Source organism: Camelus dromedarius, chromosome 2, assembly GCF_036321535.1.
Source record: "Camelus dromedarius isolate mCamDro1 chromosome 2, mCamDro1.pat, whole genome shotgun sequence".
NCBI lineage: Eukaryota > Metazoa > Chordata > Mammalia > Artiodactyla > Camelidae > Camelus > Camelus dromedarius.
Genome location: NC_087437.1, coordinates 82806903 through 82826914, shown reverse-complemented (window position 1 = coordinate 82826914; position 20012 = coordinate 82806903). Strand labels below are relative to the sequence as shown.

Genomic DNA, 20012 nt, shown 5'->3' with positions numbered 1-20012 from the left:
TTATGTCTCCCTACATCATCATAAAGTCATTATGCAGTTTGATTTCAGGGAAGGTGGCTACTTCAGTGTTATTTTTTCATGAATAAATGACAGATCTAGTATTCGCACATTTTAAAATGACTGACGCAGTAGTCACACATTTTAAAATGACAGGTCCACATGGGAAAGTGCACCTTGACACTTCTACTTCACACCTCATACACAAAGGGCAACTCTGGAGGGACTGAGGATATAAATGTGCAGAAAGGAAGACAAAAAGCTTTTAGAGGAAAACCTTGAGAACATCTTCATGACCTACAAGTGGGCAAAGATTTTAAAAGTACAAGAAATACTAAATGTGAACACTGAAATTGAGTTAAAATTGATGTCTGCTTATCAAAAGATACAAATAAGGTAGTAAAAAGAACGGCCATAGAAAGAATATTTGAAATACTTATACCTAAAAAGAACCCATAACCAGGAAAAAAAAAACTACAAATAAGAAAATGATCATACAACAGAAAAAAGGCAAAAAAACCTTCAACAGACTCTTCAGAAAAGATACTCAATGGCTAATACATATGAAAAGAGAACAATTTCATTAGCTATCAGGGTAATGCCAAGCGAAGCTACAATGTTGTATCAGTACATACAAAATAGAAAGGTGAAAATAGAAAAAAAGAGATTAAAAACTAGAACTCTGTGCTTGCTTCAGCAGCACATATACTAAAATTGAATCTCAAACTCTCATACACTTGCGATGGGGACAAAAAAACATAACCACAGGTGCATTTGGTAGTACCCACTAAAGCAGAACACATGCACACCAGGACCCAGCAATTCCTCTTCCAGATACAGAAGTGAGCACTCATGTTCACCAAGACAGGTAACAGAATGTTCACAGCAAACAATCAGTGCTAGCCAAAAAGTAGTTATATGGTGGATATACCTTAACTTACTTAATTTCCTTACTGTTAGAAATTTAGATTGATTCCAATCTCTATATAGTGAAAAATGTTGCAGTAAACATCTTCCTAACACAACTTTTCTAACTTTTGAAATATTTCTTTAGGAGTGGTTTTTAATAGATACTTCCATACTGCTATCCAAAGTGAGCTACACTGACTAATACAGTCTCAATATTTTAAAAAAAAGGACCAGTTTCACCACAACCATGCCAACATAACATATTACAGTTTTTTGGTTTTTTAATTTTATTTATTTATTTTTTACTAATCTATAAGTCAGGGAGCTAATTTACTTAGTTTAAATTTCTTTGCATTTCTTTGATTGTAAACATAGTGGCCTCTTCCAATATCCTCTTAAAGAATGGCAGTGTGTACAAAAGAGCACAAGTTTTTATCACTATTCATGATGGTAACCAAAGGGTCTTGATAGAAAATTTTACTGCAATCATGTGGGCCAAAATATCCACGAAGCAATACCAATCTTCCCCATCAAATTTTTCTGAGTAGGCTTTTCTTCTCTCTTGTGAAACCACTACTTTAATTGAGAGCTTTAAGACTTTTACTTTGGAAAATCACCAAACTTCTGGATAGAAGAGAGCTCTACACTCTGCTTCTATTTCTTAATAAAAACTCTTGAAGAGATAGTGACTCAAGGTCCTGGCTCTTATTAAGTTGACAGCTTCTTTCAGGGCAGCTGGCAGAGTTTCTCATACCAAGTGTACTAATGTAAAAAGCAATGAGTCATAAGGTGTAGAATTCAGCAAAACCAGATGAGTTTCCAAGCATCACAGGTGAGACATACACAGCACATCAAGACATTTCTTTCAAAGATTTTCTGGAAAAATAAACTTTTCACCACTTAGGAAATGTCAAAGACTTTCATATTTCCTGTAAGGGCTCACAAATAGGAATTCTTGGATAGGATCACTATCACACAGTAGGTTGTTTTATCGAGCTGAATGCTGATGAGATATGAGAGCTGTCAATTCCTCACTGACCTGCTTTAAAACATTAGAGGAAACATTCTGAAGTAATGACATCATTTAGAGAGACAAAGCTTTAACTTTTCCTCTCTGTTCTAGGACACAATCCAGCTTGACCATTCCAGGATACAAAGATTCACTAAGGTCTTTCAAATTGTATATGGATTCTGTACTTTCAATGCAATGCAAACAACCTCATATGATGCTTCTGCATTAGGAACAGATCCAAGTTATATTTAAGGTCCCATCAAGCCTTCTAAAGGAAAATATCCACAGTAACCAATGTATTTTCATGATGAACAGATGTGAGATGCCTTTAGCCTTCCTGACTTCATGTTTTCACAGGCCAGGACTTTATCTCACATGAAATTCTGTGGCTCTTACATCTATCAGATGCAAAAGAGCCTTAATCATTAAGATTAGATATTACTTCTTTAATTCCTGCTTATAGAAAACTATTCTAAATGTAAAATGTTCACAATGATGGTCATATCGTAATACTCTTACTTCTTTCAAATGAAACAATACTTAACATTTTAATTTGACATAAAATAATTATTCCTTTACAAAGACAACTTTAAAACAGGAAAAAACTCAAAGAACAAAATTTATTTTCTTTTCACAAGGGTCACTGATCCCTAAAGCATTTCAGTGGATTTCATGGAGTCTAAAAATAACTTAAGTGGTAAAGGTTAATGAAAGACTCATTGTGGGAGACAATCAAGATATCCCATGCACAGCCAGAAAATACTGAGAGAAAAAAATCCACCAGTAAATGAGAGCACTGACTTCAGAGAAGGAACTTTCACAGGCACAAAAATTACACATTGGGCAACTTTTAGAAAGGAAATAGTTTCGCGGGAGAAGTAGGTTAAGAGTAACAGAGAGATATACTTTAGAAACTGTATGGAAAAGGGGGGTGGCTCAAAACAAGATGGGGAATTTTAGGATCCTACAAGATTAAAAAAAATGAAGGGAGAAAAAAAGGATACACAACACCTCCCCCACTACAGCTTCTTAAAAGAAAAAAACTTACTGACATAAAAGGGCTATCATGAACCTATCATGTACTACATACACAGCTTATAAACCACTGCAAACCACCAGCGGTGTTGACAGAAATACTAAGGCACAGTCTTTAATTTAAAAATATAATTTAAAAAAAAATGAGACTCTCAACAATTCGGTTTTCGATAACCCCTTTACCCCAAAAAAACAATGGTAAAGCAGAAGGAAGCTATAACACAACACCAAATTAAATGTCCTCAAACAAGCAACTGGGGATATAATAAAACAACCTGAAACAGAAATTCAAAAACTAAGAACAGAAGTGAACAAAAAAATAGAAAAAAAAAAAAAAAAAGTTGGCTGATCTCAGAAAGGAAATATAAAAAATGACAAAATCATATCAGAAATGAAGAATATATTACAAGGTACACAAGGAATAACAGATTCTAATGAAAACATGATAATGCTGAAGAAGAAAACAAACAGAATGAAAAAGAAATTTTAAAAAGTAAAAAGGATCAGTGAGAACATGGTTTAAATGAATGTGGTTGAAATGGCAGAGGTCCAGCTTTCTTATAATTAAGGTGTCTAAGAAAGGTACACAAGACAGTGGAACAGAAATAATATTAAAACCATAATCCAAGAAAACTTGAATCTACATACTCATTGGATACAGTAAAAACTAACCAACAATGATAAACTTCAATACATATCCTTGTAAAACTATTTGACTTTAAAGATAAAGACTCCTCACAGCCTCTATATAAAGATTAAATAAAGGTAAGGGAATTCAACTAGTATCAAACTCCTCAAAAAACAATATAAAAAACCAGGCAATAAAACTCAAGAATGAACTCAAGAATTTTTTTTAAAAACTCAAAGAATGAACATGTGAATCAAGAAGTTATATATATAAAATCAAGATGACCCGCAAGTCTCAAAGTAATAAAAAATTTAAAAATAAAGTTTTAAATGTTCAAGATAATATGAAAATGAATATATGTATATTCATGTATGACTGAAAAATTGTGCTGTACACCAGAAATTGACACAACATTGTAAACTGACTATAACTCAATAAAAAAAATGCAAGATTTCCTCCACCCATAAACCCTTCTTAAGGAATCAATCTATTCAAAGATGAACTTCATCCACTCAAGATATAACTGGGAGAAACTAAGCAAGAAGACTGCCAGTGAGCATTTAAAATATTTAAATACTAATCTAGGAAAGTTAGAGATGGGCTGAAGAATAGGACATTATATGATTTAGGCTATATGTTCATATGTTTTGTCAGAGTGAAAAATGGGGAAAGAAGGGAGAGGAAAAGAGTGAAGTAGATTAGTTCACTGAATGTTACATGAGTAATAGGTAGAGTAACTGGTAATTGGTAGGAGTTAAAGGACACCACTAAAAATAGACAAATCAGATAGTAAAAGATTAAGACAACAGGGGACTAAAGGCATCTAAGAAAGTGAAATTGAAAGGTAACACTTAAAACTATAAAACTTATTAAACTCCAAAAGAAGTTTAAATATAGAAGACAACAACATAAAGAAATAAACACAGCAAATGCAATACACGTGATTATAACTTAAAATAATACGAAAGAGTTCAGACAAAACATTTCAGTTTAAAAATAGGTGCAGGTGGGTTTAACTCAGTTACTTCAAAAAATACTTTCCATCTGGTTCACAAAGACCCCAGAATCTGTTATATGCAAGAAATACACCCCAAACAGATGATTCAGAAAGGCTAAAAATAAAGGAATGAGCAAAGACAGGTATACCAAGCAAATAAATACAATAAGAGATAAGGAGGAGGGTGTCTATGTGATACTGATGTCAGAGAAAGAAGAATGCAAACTAAAGTACGAAACATGACAGAGGAGAAACTTTTTAATGATAGAAATCACAGTTTAAAATGAAAATATTACAATTAAGACTAGCTATGCAACTACATTGTAACCACCTTCATAAAAGCAAAAACCCCAAAAAATGCAGAAAGAATAAAGACACTAATAAGAGGTCAAATGGATAAAAATAAGGATACAGAAAACCTAAACAGCACAAAAAGATCTTTTGGATGCATATCAAACATTATATCTTGATATTAGAGAATAAACCTCAAGTATACATGGAACATTCACAAAAGTGAATATATATTAAGTTTTACAGAAAATATAAGCAAATAGAAATATAATAATGATTTCCAACTACAATGCAATAAAACTAAAAAAATTTTAACAGTAATAAAGAAAGGTACCCCCAACTGGAAATAAATCTATTATTTATCCAAGAATAAGTAATTTAAAATGACTACTGGATAAAAGGGAAATACAGAACAAAATAACAGAATTCCTAAAAGATAATGATTATACCATGAATCAATCTGTGGTATATCAATTTTAAATATGTGATCAAAGTAAAATCCATAGCTTTAGACACTTTTATTAAGAGAAATGAAAGAATAAATATAAGTGAATTAAATTCCTTGCCAAAAGCTAGGAGTTAAACAACAAAATAAGCCAAAGCAAGCATAATGAAGAAAATAATAGAAGAAAATAAAGTAACAATGAAACCAGAAAGAGATGAATAAGGTAGAACAGAAAAAGAATAGATCTAACTACAAGTAATAAATCAAAATCCATTTTTTGAAAAAAATTGAAATAGGCAAACCACTAGCTAACAATCGAAGAGGGGGATAAAAGAGAGAAAGCACACATATACAAAATAAGAAATGAGGAGGAAATAGCCAGAGAAATAACAGTGAAATAATCATTAGGAAAAAATCGTAAGAATCTATTTTACAGACATCAATACAAATAAATTTGAAGACCTAGTTGAAATTAGTAACGTGTCTGGCAAATAGTTTACTAAAACTGAATTCCTTAGAAATAGAATGCTGAAACAGATCATTCTCCTTAAAAGAAATAAAGAAAGCTATTAGGAGTTACCCTACCAAAAAAACCACCAGGCCCTGATAGTTTCACAGAATGAAGCCTTCTAAGACTAGCTTGTTCAAATGCTGTCTAAATTTTTCTGAAGAGAAAAGGAAGGAAAACTTTTTATTTAATATGTAACATCAATAACTAAATCTGAAAAAGATAATACAAAATAAATTGTACATGAAGTATTTATCTATCACTTAGTATTTTAAAAAACACTATACAGACTATTAGGAAACAGAATCCAGTACCATATTAAAAGAATGACACATCGTATCCAAGTACTATTTATTTCAGGAATGCAAATTTGGTTCAACATTAAGGAATCCATTAATAATACACATACTAATAGATTCTAAGGAGAAAAATCATACAATCATCTTCTTAGATGCTAAAATAGGCTTCCATCAAAATTCAACACTTTCCTAATGAAAAACACTCAAGAAAATAGAAATCAAGGGATATTTCCTGCTATGGACTCAATGTATCCCTGCAAATTCATATACATTGAAGTCTTAACCCCTAATGTGACTGTATGTGTAGACACAGCCTTTATGGAGATAATTAAGGTTAAATGAGGTCCTAAGGGTGGGGTCCTATTCTGATAAGACCAGTTTCCTTGTAAGAAGAGACAGAGAATTTGCTCTCCCTCTCCCTCTGGGACTTCTAGCCTCCAGAAACTGTAAGAAAACAAATTTCTCTTGTTTAAGCCATCTAGTCTGTGGTATTTTGTTATGGCAGCCTGAGCTAAGACGCTTACTTCACATTCCCGCTAAGATCAGGAACAAGGAAAAAGGGTGCCCACTGCCTCCACTGCCATTTAGCCGAGTACTGACAGGTGGTATTAGCCAATGTAATTAGGTAAGAGAAATGAGTCACAGGCATGAGAACTGGAAAAGTAGTAGTAAAACTACCTCTATTTGCAGATGAGATGGTGCACCTAGAAATCCCTAGAAACTGAGTGATAAAACTAATCAAAATAATAAAAAAAACCCGGTAAAGTAACAGAATATAAAATCAACATACAGAAAGAAATCAACAGTCTCCATGTAATTAGGAACTAGTTAGAGGACACAATGTCAAAATAAAACAAAAACACCTCCACTTACAGTACCAACAAAGAAAAAATAGTTAGAAATAATTTTAGCAAAAAAATATGTAAAACTTACATGAGAAAAAGTTTAAAACACTCCTGAAAGTCAACAAAATTAGATTTGAACAAATGGGGGAAAAGGCAGCTCTTGTTCTTGATCAAGATGACTCAACATCATAAAGACAATTTATAAACAACTTAATCCCAATAAAAAAGACTAACAAACATTTTTATGAAGTTGGACAAGTTGATAGATCAATTAACAGGCAAGAACAGCCAGGAAAACACTAAAAGTGAACATCCATGGAAACAGTCCAGGCCCATCAGACATTACGAAACACAATGTAAAGCCTCTATAATAAAAACTGCGAGGTTCTAGTATGTGACTGAATAGACCAGTGGAACACAATAAAAAGTCCAGAAACAGATCCCAAGTGCATACAGAATACAGAATTTGCATATATGACAAAGGTAGGATTTTTAAACCGTTGGGGCAAAGGTAGACTTTTAAATACATGATGCTAGGAAACGTAGCTAGTCATCTGGAAAAAATAAAATTAGATCCACGCTTCATGCCATACAAGGGAATACCCCCAAATGGACCAGGGATCTTAAAACAACAACAAAAACCACTTAAATGTATCAGAAAGAAACATGGGTAAATTTATGTTTAAAGGGGATATAGGAAGAGACTTTCCAATTATGACTCAGAATCCAGATGCAAAAGACCGATAAACTTACTACATTCAAAAAAATTTTTGCACAGCAAAACACCTACTTTAAACAAGCTTCATGAACCAAGTCAAAAGGCAACCAACAAACTAGGAGAAATTGCAGCACATATCACATAAAGGCTAATATCACTAATAATAAAAGAATTCCTAATACCTGAGAGGAACAAAGACCAAAAAAACCTGACAGAAAGGCAACAACATGGACAAAAAGGTTTTTTTTTTTACAAAATGAACCTTCACCATATTGAAAAAAAAAAAAGGCTCAACTTTAACTCACAGTGAGAGAAATGTACATTACAACTATATTGGGTTACCATTTCTCACTTATCAATTGGCAAAACTTAAAAAGCATGACAACACACTCTGTGAGCAAGGCTGTGGAAAAATGAGCATTCTTACGCGTTGCTGGTGGAAGGGCAAATTGTCATAACCCCTGTAGAGGGGAACTTGGCAACAGCTAACAAAGCTGTATATATGTGTGTGAGTGTGAGTGAGTGTGTGTGTGTGTGTGTGTGTGTATTTACCTTTTGAATCAATAATTACACTTCAGGAACTTACTCTGAAGATTTATGTCCAAGAATACAAAAATACATATGCATTAAGTTATTTATGGCAGCATTGTTTGTAACTGTAAAATACTGGAAGCAATCTATATATTCAAACATAAATAAGTGGTTAAATGAACCGTAAGTACATTCACACTAAGGAGTTCTCTGCGACTGTAAAACAATTGAGGACTATCTCCATGAACTGATGTGGAATGATTTCCAGGAAATCATTTAAGTGGGGAAAAAAAGCAAAGCAGGAAAGAATATCAATAGCATATTATATTTTGTATAAGAAGGGGAAATAACAAAACCTAATACGTTGTTTGTACAAAAAACAAAGTAGAAAAGATAAAATGAAGACATGCAACTGGTTAGCTACAGGGAGTAGGTGGAGACGGGGTGGAAGGACAGAAGAAACGGAGTGCTGTGGGGAGGTATGCTACTTATCTAAGTATATCTTTTTGTACAGTTCTAACTCTGAGAAACACGTTAATGTTTCACATACTCAATAAAAGAAAAAAGAAACTAACAAAAACAGAGAAAAAACCTAAAATGGAATATGAACAGAAGTAAATGAACCAAACCATATTACAAATGGATAAATAACCACACTGGGGCACAGGAGGTGGTGGGCGAAAACTAGCCCAGACAGTTTTGAACACAGCATTTAGACTAAATTGTCTTTAGGTTAAGACTAAGCAAATATGGATTCTAGGTAACAGGCTTCTTTGCTTCAGAAGCACGGATTAATAATTCAATTCTGAAACTATTTTCTGTGCATTACAGCACTAAACAAGTAAGTAAAATAAGTATCTATACTGCAGACAACAAGACCTAGATATATCACTCTCAGAGACGTGATTACCAATACCAAAAGGGACGGGAAAGAATGAACCCTGTGGTGCTGGATTAGGATTAAAGGTATGAACTCATGCTTTTTGATAAATATTGGTAGATATACATATAAAAATAATGTATGTACATTTATATACTTAAGTACATATGTACATAAGTTTATCTACTAAATCTATCTGTAGATAGGGTATGGCAGCCAACTGGCCCAAACTTAGAGACCAGGTTTGTTTTTTTTTTTTTTAATTGAAGTATAGGCAGTTACAGTGTGTCAATTTCTAGTGTACAGCACAATGTCCCAGTCATGCATATACATACATATATTCGTTTTCATATTCTTTTTCATTAAAGGTTACTACAAGATACTGAATATAGTTCCCTGTGCTATGCAGAAGAGAGATCAGATATTGATTTCTTTTTTTTTTAATTGAAGTATAGTCAGTTTACAATGTTGTGTTAATTTCTGGTATACACCATAGTGATTCAGTTAAACATTTATATATTCCTTTTCATGCTCTTTTTCATTATAGACCATTACAAGGTATTGAATATAGTTCCCTGTGCTATACAATAGGACTTTGTTGTTTACCTATTTTACATATAGTAATTAGTACCTGCAAATCCTAAACTCCCAATTTATCTCTCTCCATCCCTCCCCTTTGCCCTCTGGTAACCACAATTTTGTTTTCTACGTCTGTGAGTCTGTTTCTGTTTTATAAATAAGCTCATTTGTCTCATTTTTTTAGATACCACGTATAAGTGATATCATATGGTATTTTTCTTTCTCTTCTGGCTTATTTTACTTAGAATGACAATTTCCAGGTCCATTCATGTTGCCACAAATTTTATTCTTTTTACTCATTACTTCTAATACCATTTTTCACTAAAAAAGAAACAGGATCCCTTGAAGAAATGGCTGATTTCAGGACTAGGGTAGCACAAGTAGAAGATAAATCTAGAATATCCTGTGTCAGACTAGAAAGAAGTACTTAAAGAATGATAAGGACACCACAAAAGGATACAGGAGCCAGCTTGAAGAGGCTCCTACTGGAAGTTTGGGACAATTTGAGAGATCAAAATAAAGGATAATAAAGGATGCTATACAATGGACTAACTAAGAATCCGTGAGTCCACACTGATATAAATAAACAAACGGGAGAGAAGGAAAAGTTCACTTCTTCAGCAGGAAAAAACCTAATAAACATGGAAGGAATGATGAGATTAGAAAATCACCACCTGACGACTATAACAACTGATTCACACAAGAATCATGAATGGATGCCAAAACTAGTGGGTGCAAGTTGATGAGTAACAGAGCACTCAAATCATTTCAAAGAATTTCCCACAAGATGCATAATGTTTATGAAGGGAAACATAGCTACAGTGTAAAAATTTGGGAGATAGCACCTTAGCCGAGATCAAAGTTAACATCATCAGTAATGGGACAAACCAACATTGTGAGCCTCCTGACAGGAAACACTGAGAACAACACTTCTGTGGCATTCCTGCAAAAGTCTGTAACCTGAATCTAATCATAAAGAAACCTCAGAAAATTCAAATTAAGAAATATCCTAGAAAATAACTGGCCCACCTATTTTAAAAAAATGTCAACATAACGAAATACAAGGAGAGACCAAGGAACTGTCCTCTCCTTTAATCTCCAGAGTAACGGAGACTAAGAAGACGTGACAACTTAATGCAATGCATAATCTGAGAATTTCTTTTACTATAAAGGACATTATTTGTATAACTGGAGAAATCTAAGTAACATTCGTAGTGTAGTCCTGATACTGTAAGTTTCCTTAATTTTGGTAACTGCTCTGTGAACATGTAAGGAGAATGCCCTAATTTTTAGGAAATAAACACTTAATATACAGAGGCGAAAGAACATCATGTCTGAAAGCTACTCTCAGTTTAGGAAGAAATACATGTGTCAGAGGGCGGGATAAAGCAAATGTGGTAAAATGGTAACACTTGGAAAATATGGGTGAAATGTTTATGGAAATTGTACCATTTTTGCAACTCCTCTATTTACTCTGAAGTTATGTCAAAATGAATAGCTAAAAGAAAAAAGTTAACACTTAACTAAAAAGTTGCTTGTTTCAACAGTTTAGGGTAAGGGGACCATGTAGTAAAAGATTAAGGAGTAAGAGCTGGTATCTATTACTCTAAGAAGCTATAGTCTAGTGGTTGAGATTACGGACCTTGCTATTAGCCAGAACTCAGTTCAAGTCCCAGCTCTGCCTGTGTAACTCTGGGCAAGTTGCTGATCTTCTCTGATCTTCTATGTATCTGTTTTATGGAAATAATGTATAGAATTCTTGTAGGATTCAATGAAATCAAGCATGTCAAGGGCTTACGGTGAGAAACACCAATTCTGGAGCCAGACTGCTTACATTTGAATCCCACTTGGCAACAGGGATTGTGTGACCTTGGGAAAGTTATTCAACCTCTTCATGCCTCAGTTCTCTTATCAAAATAGGGATGATAAAAGTATTTATCTCAAGGGTTCTTGTGAAGACTAAGTAAGTTAATTGAAAAAAGTGATTTGAGCAGTACCTGGCACATAGAAAGCACTGCATGCCTGGTAGTTATTTTCATTATTAGCTTGAGCCTCTAAAGAATAAGAATTCAAAAAAATATTAGCGATCATTATCATCATTAAATACCTAACATCATCATCACTATGGCTTTTTCAAGAGGTTTAGTGGTGAAGAGAAAGAAAATTTATGTTTTCTCTCAAACTAGGAAGACCTAAGCATATTATAGAGAGTGGGACAAACAATACAGAAAGAGAAACTTTTCTGAAAATACAATAGACATAGAATCATTTACAAAATGAAGCCCTGAGGACCTCAGTTTCCCTCTTTATAAATACCATCTGAATATTTAAGAGACATAATTTTAAAAGGTACCTTGGGGGAAGGTACAAGACAGAATGTACATCTTTAAACTTTGGACACATAGATACACTTTTACATTTTTCTACAGAATGCATTTTCCTTTAATAGCTACTAGGCTTTAAAATACTTAGCTTCTCTTTTAAAGAGATCCACCTACATCTCCCTCGTCCCCAAAAAAGTTCATTTAAAATGGAAATTTTAAGCAAAATCCAGAAAGAAAATATATAAAACAGAGTAGAAAAAAGTTACAGATAAGCAAAGATTTTTCTTTTTAATGTGTTTTTAAATTTCATCTTTGGACTAATTATCAACAATACTCATTGGGGAAATGATGCTAGTAGATCTATGGACCAATATAAAAAGATGTCTAAATACTAAAAGAGAAAAAAACAAGCAGCAAAATAGTTTGGAGACATTTATATTTGTATAGAAAAAGTTAAGATTAATAATAAATGAAACTTTTTCCTTTAATTTTCATCTTTGCAGAACCACTATGTCTCAGACATCAGAGATTAAAGAATAATCAAAATGAAAAACTCAAGGCACAATGGGATTCTCATTCCAACACAATCTGCCTAAAAAAGGGACAGAATTCAGATCTAGAGAGCAAGTCTTAATTCCATTACTAAACACATCCTGTCTGTGAAATGAGTACCACTAATTTTACAAAGATTTCTAGATAGTTTAGCAATTTAGAAAGTTGTTACATGTAAGGTGATATATACATTATTGCCCATTCTAAGACAACAGGAAATAACTGTCCAAATGCTAAGTAAACCAAAACTGCTTTCTCAGTTAAAACACATTCTAATGAACTTATGATTTTAAAAAATTATTCCTTTTGTAACCACTCTTCCTTTCACTTTCTTTTCTTGATTATTCTATACCATCTCTCAGGGTAAAAAAAAAAAATCATTAAAATAAACAACTATTGGGGAAAAAAAAACAAGATTTATACCAAAGTAGGAACAATTTTTATGGGAAAATTTTCATTGGAACCTGCCTCTTTTCATAAGGGACACTGAGAAAAGATGACACAGGAAACAGGATTCTTTACCATCACTGAAATATTGATGCCCTCATGCATTTGTTTCCAGCCTGTAATTCTCAGCATATCTACCTTAACCAGAACATTAAACAACTACTCTGGAATGACCTTTATTTCTCTGCCACATCAGCAAAGTTACCTTTCTACCGCTCACCACAGACTGCTCTCAAATGGAGGACCAGCCGTATGTGGTGTGTGCTGATGGGGGGCCGAAGTAAAACCCAACAGGAACCATCATCACTTAGTCCCCGTGACCTTTCCACAGCCTTGCGCTCACTTATATGAAGAGAGAGTCAAGGAAAACAGAAACAATGGAAATAAGGGAGGGCTGAGGAGTGCACACCTACTACACCCCAAGCACTGGCAGGTATTTCATTTACTCTTCCTCCAGTGCAGGGGATGGGTCTAAAGTCTGGGCCAACCACCTGTAGAAAGACTCTCAGTAAATCCTGGGGCTGCGGTGAGAACCCAGTGAATGATTTAAAGCCTGTGCTCAACATCTTTCCTGTGCCACTCTTCCTCTCCAGCAACAGTGACCCTACTTGTCCCGATATATAATACTCTTGTCTTCTATTAAAAAAAAAAAAGGCACCTTTCATCATGGAAATTTTCAAAACTACATCAAATTAGAGAGAGGAGTATAATCACCCTACATACCCACAGCTCAGCCTTTTCACCCGCCATTCTGCTTTCACCCAGCCCTCTTCCTTTTTTTCCCTCTGAAATATTTAAAAACAAATCCAAGAGATTTTGTTTGAACTTCAGAAAGTCTCTAATAAGCCAGATCTTAAATTTAAAAAAATAACATTATCGCATCAGAAGAACTATTCTTGATTGTCACTGAATGCCCAAATCCTCTTAAAATTTCTCTGCTTATCTTAAAAATATCTTCCACTTAGCTTGACTCAAGATCCAAACAAGGTCCACACATTACTTTTGGAAGACATAGCTCTTAGTGAATGACAGTTTCCTCGACCTCCTCCCTGTCCTTATTTTAAATGTCATTTTTATATAGCCTTTATTGCTGACAAATTGTGTTTCTCTAGCTCCTTCATTTCCTATAAACTGCTAAGGCTTTGGTCTGATTGTGGTTCACCTTTTTTCACTGTTGCTGCAAGACTGTTAGTCTTGTAGTACTGTTTACTCCCTACTGCATCACCTCAGGAAGCATTTAATACCCAGTTGTCTTCGGGTAGTGTTAGAATAGTGTTTTCTAGATCCTTAGGCAATGTGAGTTCCTAAAAGCTTTCCAAGACCATATATTCATGGCCATATGCACGTGGTGATCAAGGATCCAGGTCAATCAAGAGTTGACTGGGAGACAACAGATATCATCAATCAGTAGCCAGGCAAGCAGACCAGGAATCATTCCTCTCATAGATAAGAGGGCAGAAAGTGGAGAACAGATGAAGGATTTGACTAGAGAGGGAGAGAAGGCCAGAGCACGAACATGATGCTTAAAGAAAAACATACTGGGTTCCAGATATAGCTCTAAAAGACATTTTACACATTTGTACCAATAAATCTTTCCAAATAAACTCACAGTTCTTTATTTTATGATGTTAGTTCACCAAGATAGCCTTATAAATTTTTCTAACTTTCTTGCTTAAGAGAAAAATGATAATCTCTAAGCCAAAGGTTCTCAACTTGACTACAAAGTAGATTCTCCTGGGAAGCCTTTAAAATACTGAGGTGTGGATCCCACTCAATCAATTCTGATTCAACTGCTCAAGGATGACGACCACATATATATTTATAAGTCTTTCCAGGTGACTCTAATATGCAGCCATTATTGACAACCACTGCTCTGAGCTAAAAATAAAGGCAACAGCAGCTAATATTTACTAAGCATATATTATGTGCTAGGTACTATTCTAAGCACTTCACATGTACTAGTTCACTTTACAAGTGAGGAAACAGAGATCAGGTTAACTTGCCCAAGGTCACACAGCAAGCTAACAGCAGAGTTAACATTTAATATTAGGAAGTTTGGGTCCAAAAATCCATGCTCTTAATCATCATGAAACACTGATTCCTGAGCATGCATTATACTTGTATTCTTTAACTGCAAATAAAGTGATCAAAGAAAAACAAAACAAACAAAGAGAGATAATTAACTTCCTTCTGCTTAGAAAAAGTACTGGCATATTGTTGCAAAGGTATCAACACAGGCTTACTAAAAAGTAAATAAACAGACAAGAATCTTCTCTTCCCAAAAGAAGATTCAAATTTGAGATTTCCACACCTTTTCAATAATTTCCCACATACCCTCTACAGCATAGTTATTCAATGTTAAGTATCAAACACTGCTTCAGTTTTAAAGCTTGGGGCAATGATGTATTACGAGTATATATTCAAGAAAATCTCCTACCTATTTCGGTTCTGCTAACTCCAATTCCGTTATAAATTCTCAAGTAATTAAAGTGACAAGAATCTGAATCTTCAATGTCGAAGTCACCAAATTTGATGCGCACTCTCTCTCCCATCTTCACGCGGATCTCCCATTCGCAAACGGTGCTGTTAGGATAGGTCTGTGGGTAGTTTATGGACGTAAGGGTTCCACTCTCAGGGCCTAGTACAGTATGTCCACATCCATCACCTTTAAAAAAAAAAAAGGTTGAAAGAATGAGCAATTATTCTTTAAATCTTTAACTTAAATTATAAATAAGCAGGATTTTTTGTAAAGATTAAAAAATATGTAAGACGTCAGATATTTTGTACTACCAATTCCTTCCTCACACAAGATAAAATAGATGACATAGTTCTTAGTATATCTATCTACTCACAGAAACCAGGAAGCAAGGTTAGGTCAAAATAATAATTGCCTTAATAATTTACGAGTTCAAAGAACTTTCCAATCTGAATAAACAGAAGTCAACATAACTTAGCAATAAATATACATATATGTCATAATAAATCTAACCTTTAAAAGAGTATCAATTGATAGTTAATTGTTCATAATAAATGTAAACCCTAAAAATAAATGTATACGTCAGCTTCATCTGTTTATTCACAAATATCATAAACTCCTTCCAAAATCTGTAAGATGTTGAATGACTTCTAAAAACCCTTAACATAAAGATTATGCAGATTACTGACCACATTACACACTAAGGTATTCCTTCTTGAAGAAATTAAAGCAATATTTAATAAAGTTTAATTTTACATTCTACTGAAATTTAACTTTTTAGTAATCACTCTCCAAAAGCCTCATTTCTCCCTCTAGAACGATGAGGAAAAAATAACAGTTTAATGGCTTATTAAAGATTAATAATAAAATGACCTTCCTATCTTGGTATTAGCATTATTTGCTACAGACATTTCTTCATCAACTGAATATGGAAATTCAGGTAACTTAACATACTATTTGTAAAAATCAGAGATCTGCATTCTTCCCTTTATCATAAAATCTGATTCTGCTGAGCACCTAGGAGGAGGCATGTAATATTGATAAGAAGTTTCAGCTGCTGCTCCAATTGTACCATTTAGCATTCCTTAATGATGGGATTCAGATGAATACATCCTTTCACAATGATAGTATTTTCTCCCTGAAAAGAGCTACTTATAATCATCTTTCGGAACAGTTCAGTACTTAAAACAACCAAAAAAACTGCATGAAAAGTGACACTGCTGAGTTTTAACCTCAGTATGGATACAGATGGCTATAACAGAATTTTCTATTATCTTGATTTATTATTTTTAAGCACAATGTAGTGGTGATACCATGGACTAGAACAGACGAAAGCTTTAAAAGCCTATGAGTAAGAACATAGTATCTATCAAGCAGCAGTTGCAAAATAAAGGTTTATTAATTGAATGAATAAAGAAACTGTAGATTAACCTATGAAAAAGTAATCTCAAACCAGACTCAAAACTCTGATGAAGGAACAACTCTGTACCTAGATTCTGGTAACAATACTTCATATTTTTTGCTGATAAAGAAATTTTATTCTCAAATCCATACTAGTATTGTTACTTGGTCTACTTTTAAAGGTCGATGCTAGCAATCTGGCTTCTTAAACAAAGATCTCTCATATACAGCTTAGCTTTTAATCAGCATTCAACTTTGGCTATTTTCTACACCTGCTTTCATTCCACACACAAGAACTAAGCATAGTGAGCGGTTCAATAATATCATAACATATAAAGGCACCAGTAAATAAACCGGTGCATTTTTGTATGATACATCACTGACCTTCTGCAAATATAAAACTTAAAATGTTATACAACTCAAGAGAAAAAAATAACTCCAAATTTCCCCCGAAACTACCAAGAAAATACCTTCAATATCTCCACTGGGTATTATCTAAGTTTAAAAACAGAGATATGAAAATAAATGAATTGTAATATAAATAACTTTTGAACAATCATTAACATTTCCCTTAGAGAAAAAAAAACCCCACTATCCTAAGGCAGAGTTTTTAACATTATGAAATTAATTAGAAGTGTTCTCTTACTACTGAAAAGATGAAAAAGAGCTTCCTGGAAGTATTTCAATCTTTAAAAAGTAGCCACTGAATAAATTAAATAACTCAAAATATAAATGTATTTGCTTTAGTGAATAGAAATGAAGCTGCTTTTAAGTGATGAGAAGTACTGCTGCATTTCAGAATGCCACGAAATTCCTACTAACAGCTGATTAAAGGCAGATTGTTGTGTCTGATGTATGCCCCATTTGCTATTATTTAACTTAAGGTTAAAATGGATTTTACAAAAAGACTACAAGCAGAGTGTTTGGAGTAATTTTTAGGTATTTTTATGCTTCTATTTATGTTTGATTCTCAGTAAAACATACAAAAATTGTTTCTTGCCCTTTCCTTCATAAAGCATAATTTCTACAAAAGTTAACAAAATAAATACTAACTGACGAAAAACAGGACTTTTGCATGCACGCTGACGAAGAAAACAATTAAAATGGAGCTGTCTTTTTTCAGTATCTTTGTAGGGGGAGGGCATCAACAGTCCACAAGTAACGTGCCAAGAATGTTCTAAAATATGTGATGGAGTTCAGAGCTTCCTCCTCTTGCAAGCAAGATGATACGCACCAGAAACTAAAGTTTAAAGAAACTCTCAAATCTACTGCAATGCACCAGTTTGAATGTTTCCTATTTTCAAGACTATCTGACAAGTTTAACCTGACTAGATTGGTTGCTTAGCTGGCTTGGCCAAATACCTACTGCTATGAAGTATATGTTTCGAATATCCCAGTTGGAAAAGGAAAGCAGGGCTTATACATATTCAGTAGGCCGGCAGGCTTCAAATGTTTTTCTCTGTGATTCCAAAGTAAGAAATCTATTTTACATTGTGATTCTACATACTCTTAAATATGTACTCCTGACCCAGGAGGTGGTGCCACCTGCACAATGCAAAACATGGTACTAAGCATCCAAAGGTTATATAATGTTGAATTCTCAAATCTAAGACTTCGTCCGGACTTTTACCCCCAAATTAGAAAATGTGCTTCCAGCTTATTTTTACAGTTCTTAAAAGTGAAGTCTATTCTACACCAAAATACTTAAAATAAAACAAAATATTTAAAAGTAACACTGAAACCTGGAAAACATTATCAACAAATCACCTAATACACTGAGAGCGGAAGTTTCCAAATGGGGGTGGGGGACACTGGAGCAATTCTACCTCCCATTTGGAATGCCAAGAGACATGTCACCACTGGAGGGGTGAGGTGCTACTGGCATCCAGTGGGAAGAGGCCAGGAATGCTGCTAAAATACCTTACAATTCACAGGGCAGCTCCTCAGAATAAAGAACAATGGGTCCTAAATGTCAAATAGTGTCAAGGTTGAGATGGGTTCACTTAAAGCAAAGGCTAGGACATCTCCAATAGAAGATCTGGGTTAGTTCTTGCTTGGGTTTCCTTCGGCCCAAAGGGTAATGCTACTCTATTCACTAAGGGTCCAACCTAGGGAACCGTCTTCCCCCCAAGGTCAGCAGTTATACTAGAGTTTTATGTTTCCACTTCTTGGTTTTTAAAACAAGTAAATGGATGCTTTATTTTTCTTTAAGTTAAAGGGGGAATAAAAAGAGTCCTTCTCTTCGGTCTACAACCCTCGAATCTTTTCCTGGGTCAGGAGCCCTTACTTAATAAATTAGGGTGGAGGAAGAGTCTCCAGATTTTCTGCTTAGCTTTGTAACTGGAAAGAACAGTAATCTGACCAAGTTACACCACCTACTATTACTCTTTTTTGCAAGGCAGAATTGACATTAACCACTACTGGAAAAATAATTTCCAAAATGGGAATCATTGGACCAATCCATCCACTCTCACCAACAACTCCACATCACCAACTTTTTCTCCTCCAGTTCCATCATCACCACCATCACTGTCAGCTTCGCCTTCTCCTCCTTCCCTAGATAGTCTCCACCAGACTCTAACTGACCATAAAGGGTAGAAACCTGTTAATGTAATTTTTGAATTTTAATTTTACTTCAGTGGAGGAAAAAACACTGGAATTTGATCTCATAGCTCCTTTGTTTGGCTATAGATTTATCTAGGGGATTACTCATAGAACATGTGTTCACTTCCTCTGAAGAGCGTCAGGTCAGATGTGTTAAGCCAGATACACATTTTGATACTGTTCCAAGAAAACAGCTGAATAATTTTTACTATTTATCCCTAGAGAAAACAGAAAGAACATGAAACATATTTAACAATGAATTAATGTAACAAAGGACACATGCTTATTTTAGGCTGCTTACTAAACTTCAAATCAAGTGTGGTTTTTTGGATAAATATGTGCCCATGATGCTGATTTTATGTGACCCTCCAGCTAACCCCATATTTTAGTCACATTGCTACTAATAAATAATATAAATTACCTTAATTATTGAATTTAATTAAGATGAACACTGTATTACTCCTAAAAATACCTTCTTTAACAAGAACAAATAAAAATACAGGAAGCTTGCACAAATATGCCCCAAAGTGTAGA

General features: G+C 34.1%; 1 protein-coding gene across 3 annotated transcripts in view; it reads right to left on the bottom strand.

Moving 5' to 3' along the window:
• The window catches only part of DCBLD2 (discoidin, CUB and LCCL domain containing 2), a 136664-nt gene that overhangs the window by 46510 nt on the left and 70142 nt on the right, over positions 1-20012 (bottom strand). For all 3 annotated transcript variants that reach the window (XM_031457123.2, XM_031457109.2, XM_010978483.3), the window contains exon 2: positions 15435-15662. In XM_031457123.2, the coding sequence (XP_031312983.1) occupies positions 15435-15662 (228 nt within the window). The remainder of the gene's footprint in view (positions 1-15434; positions 15663-20012) is intronic.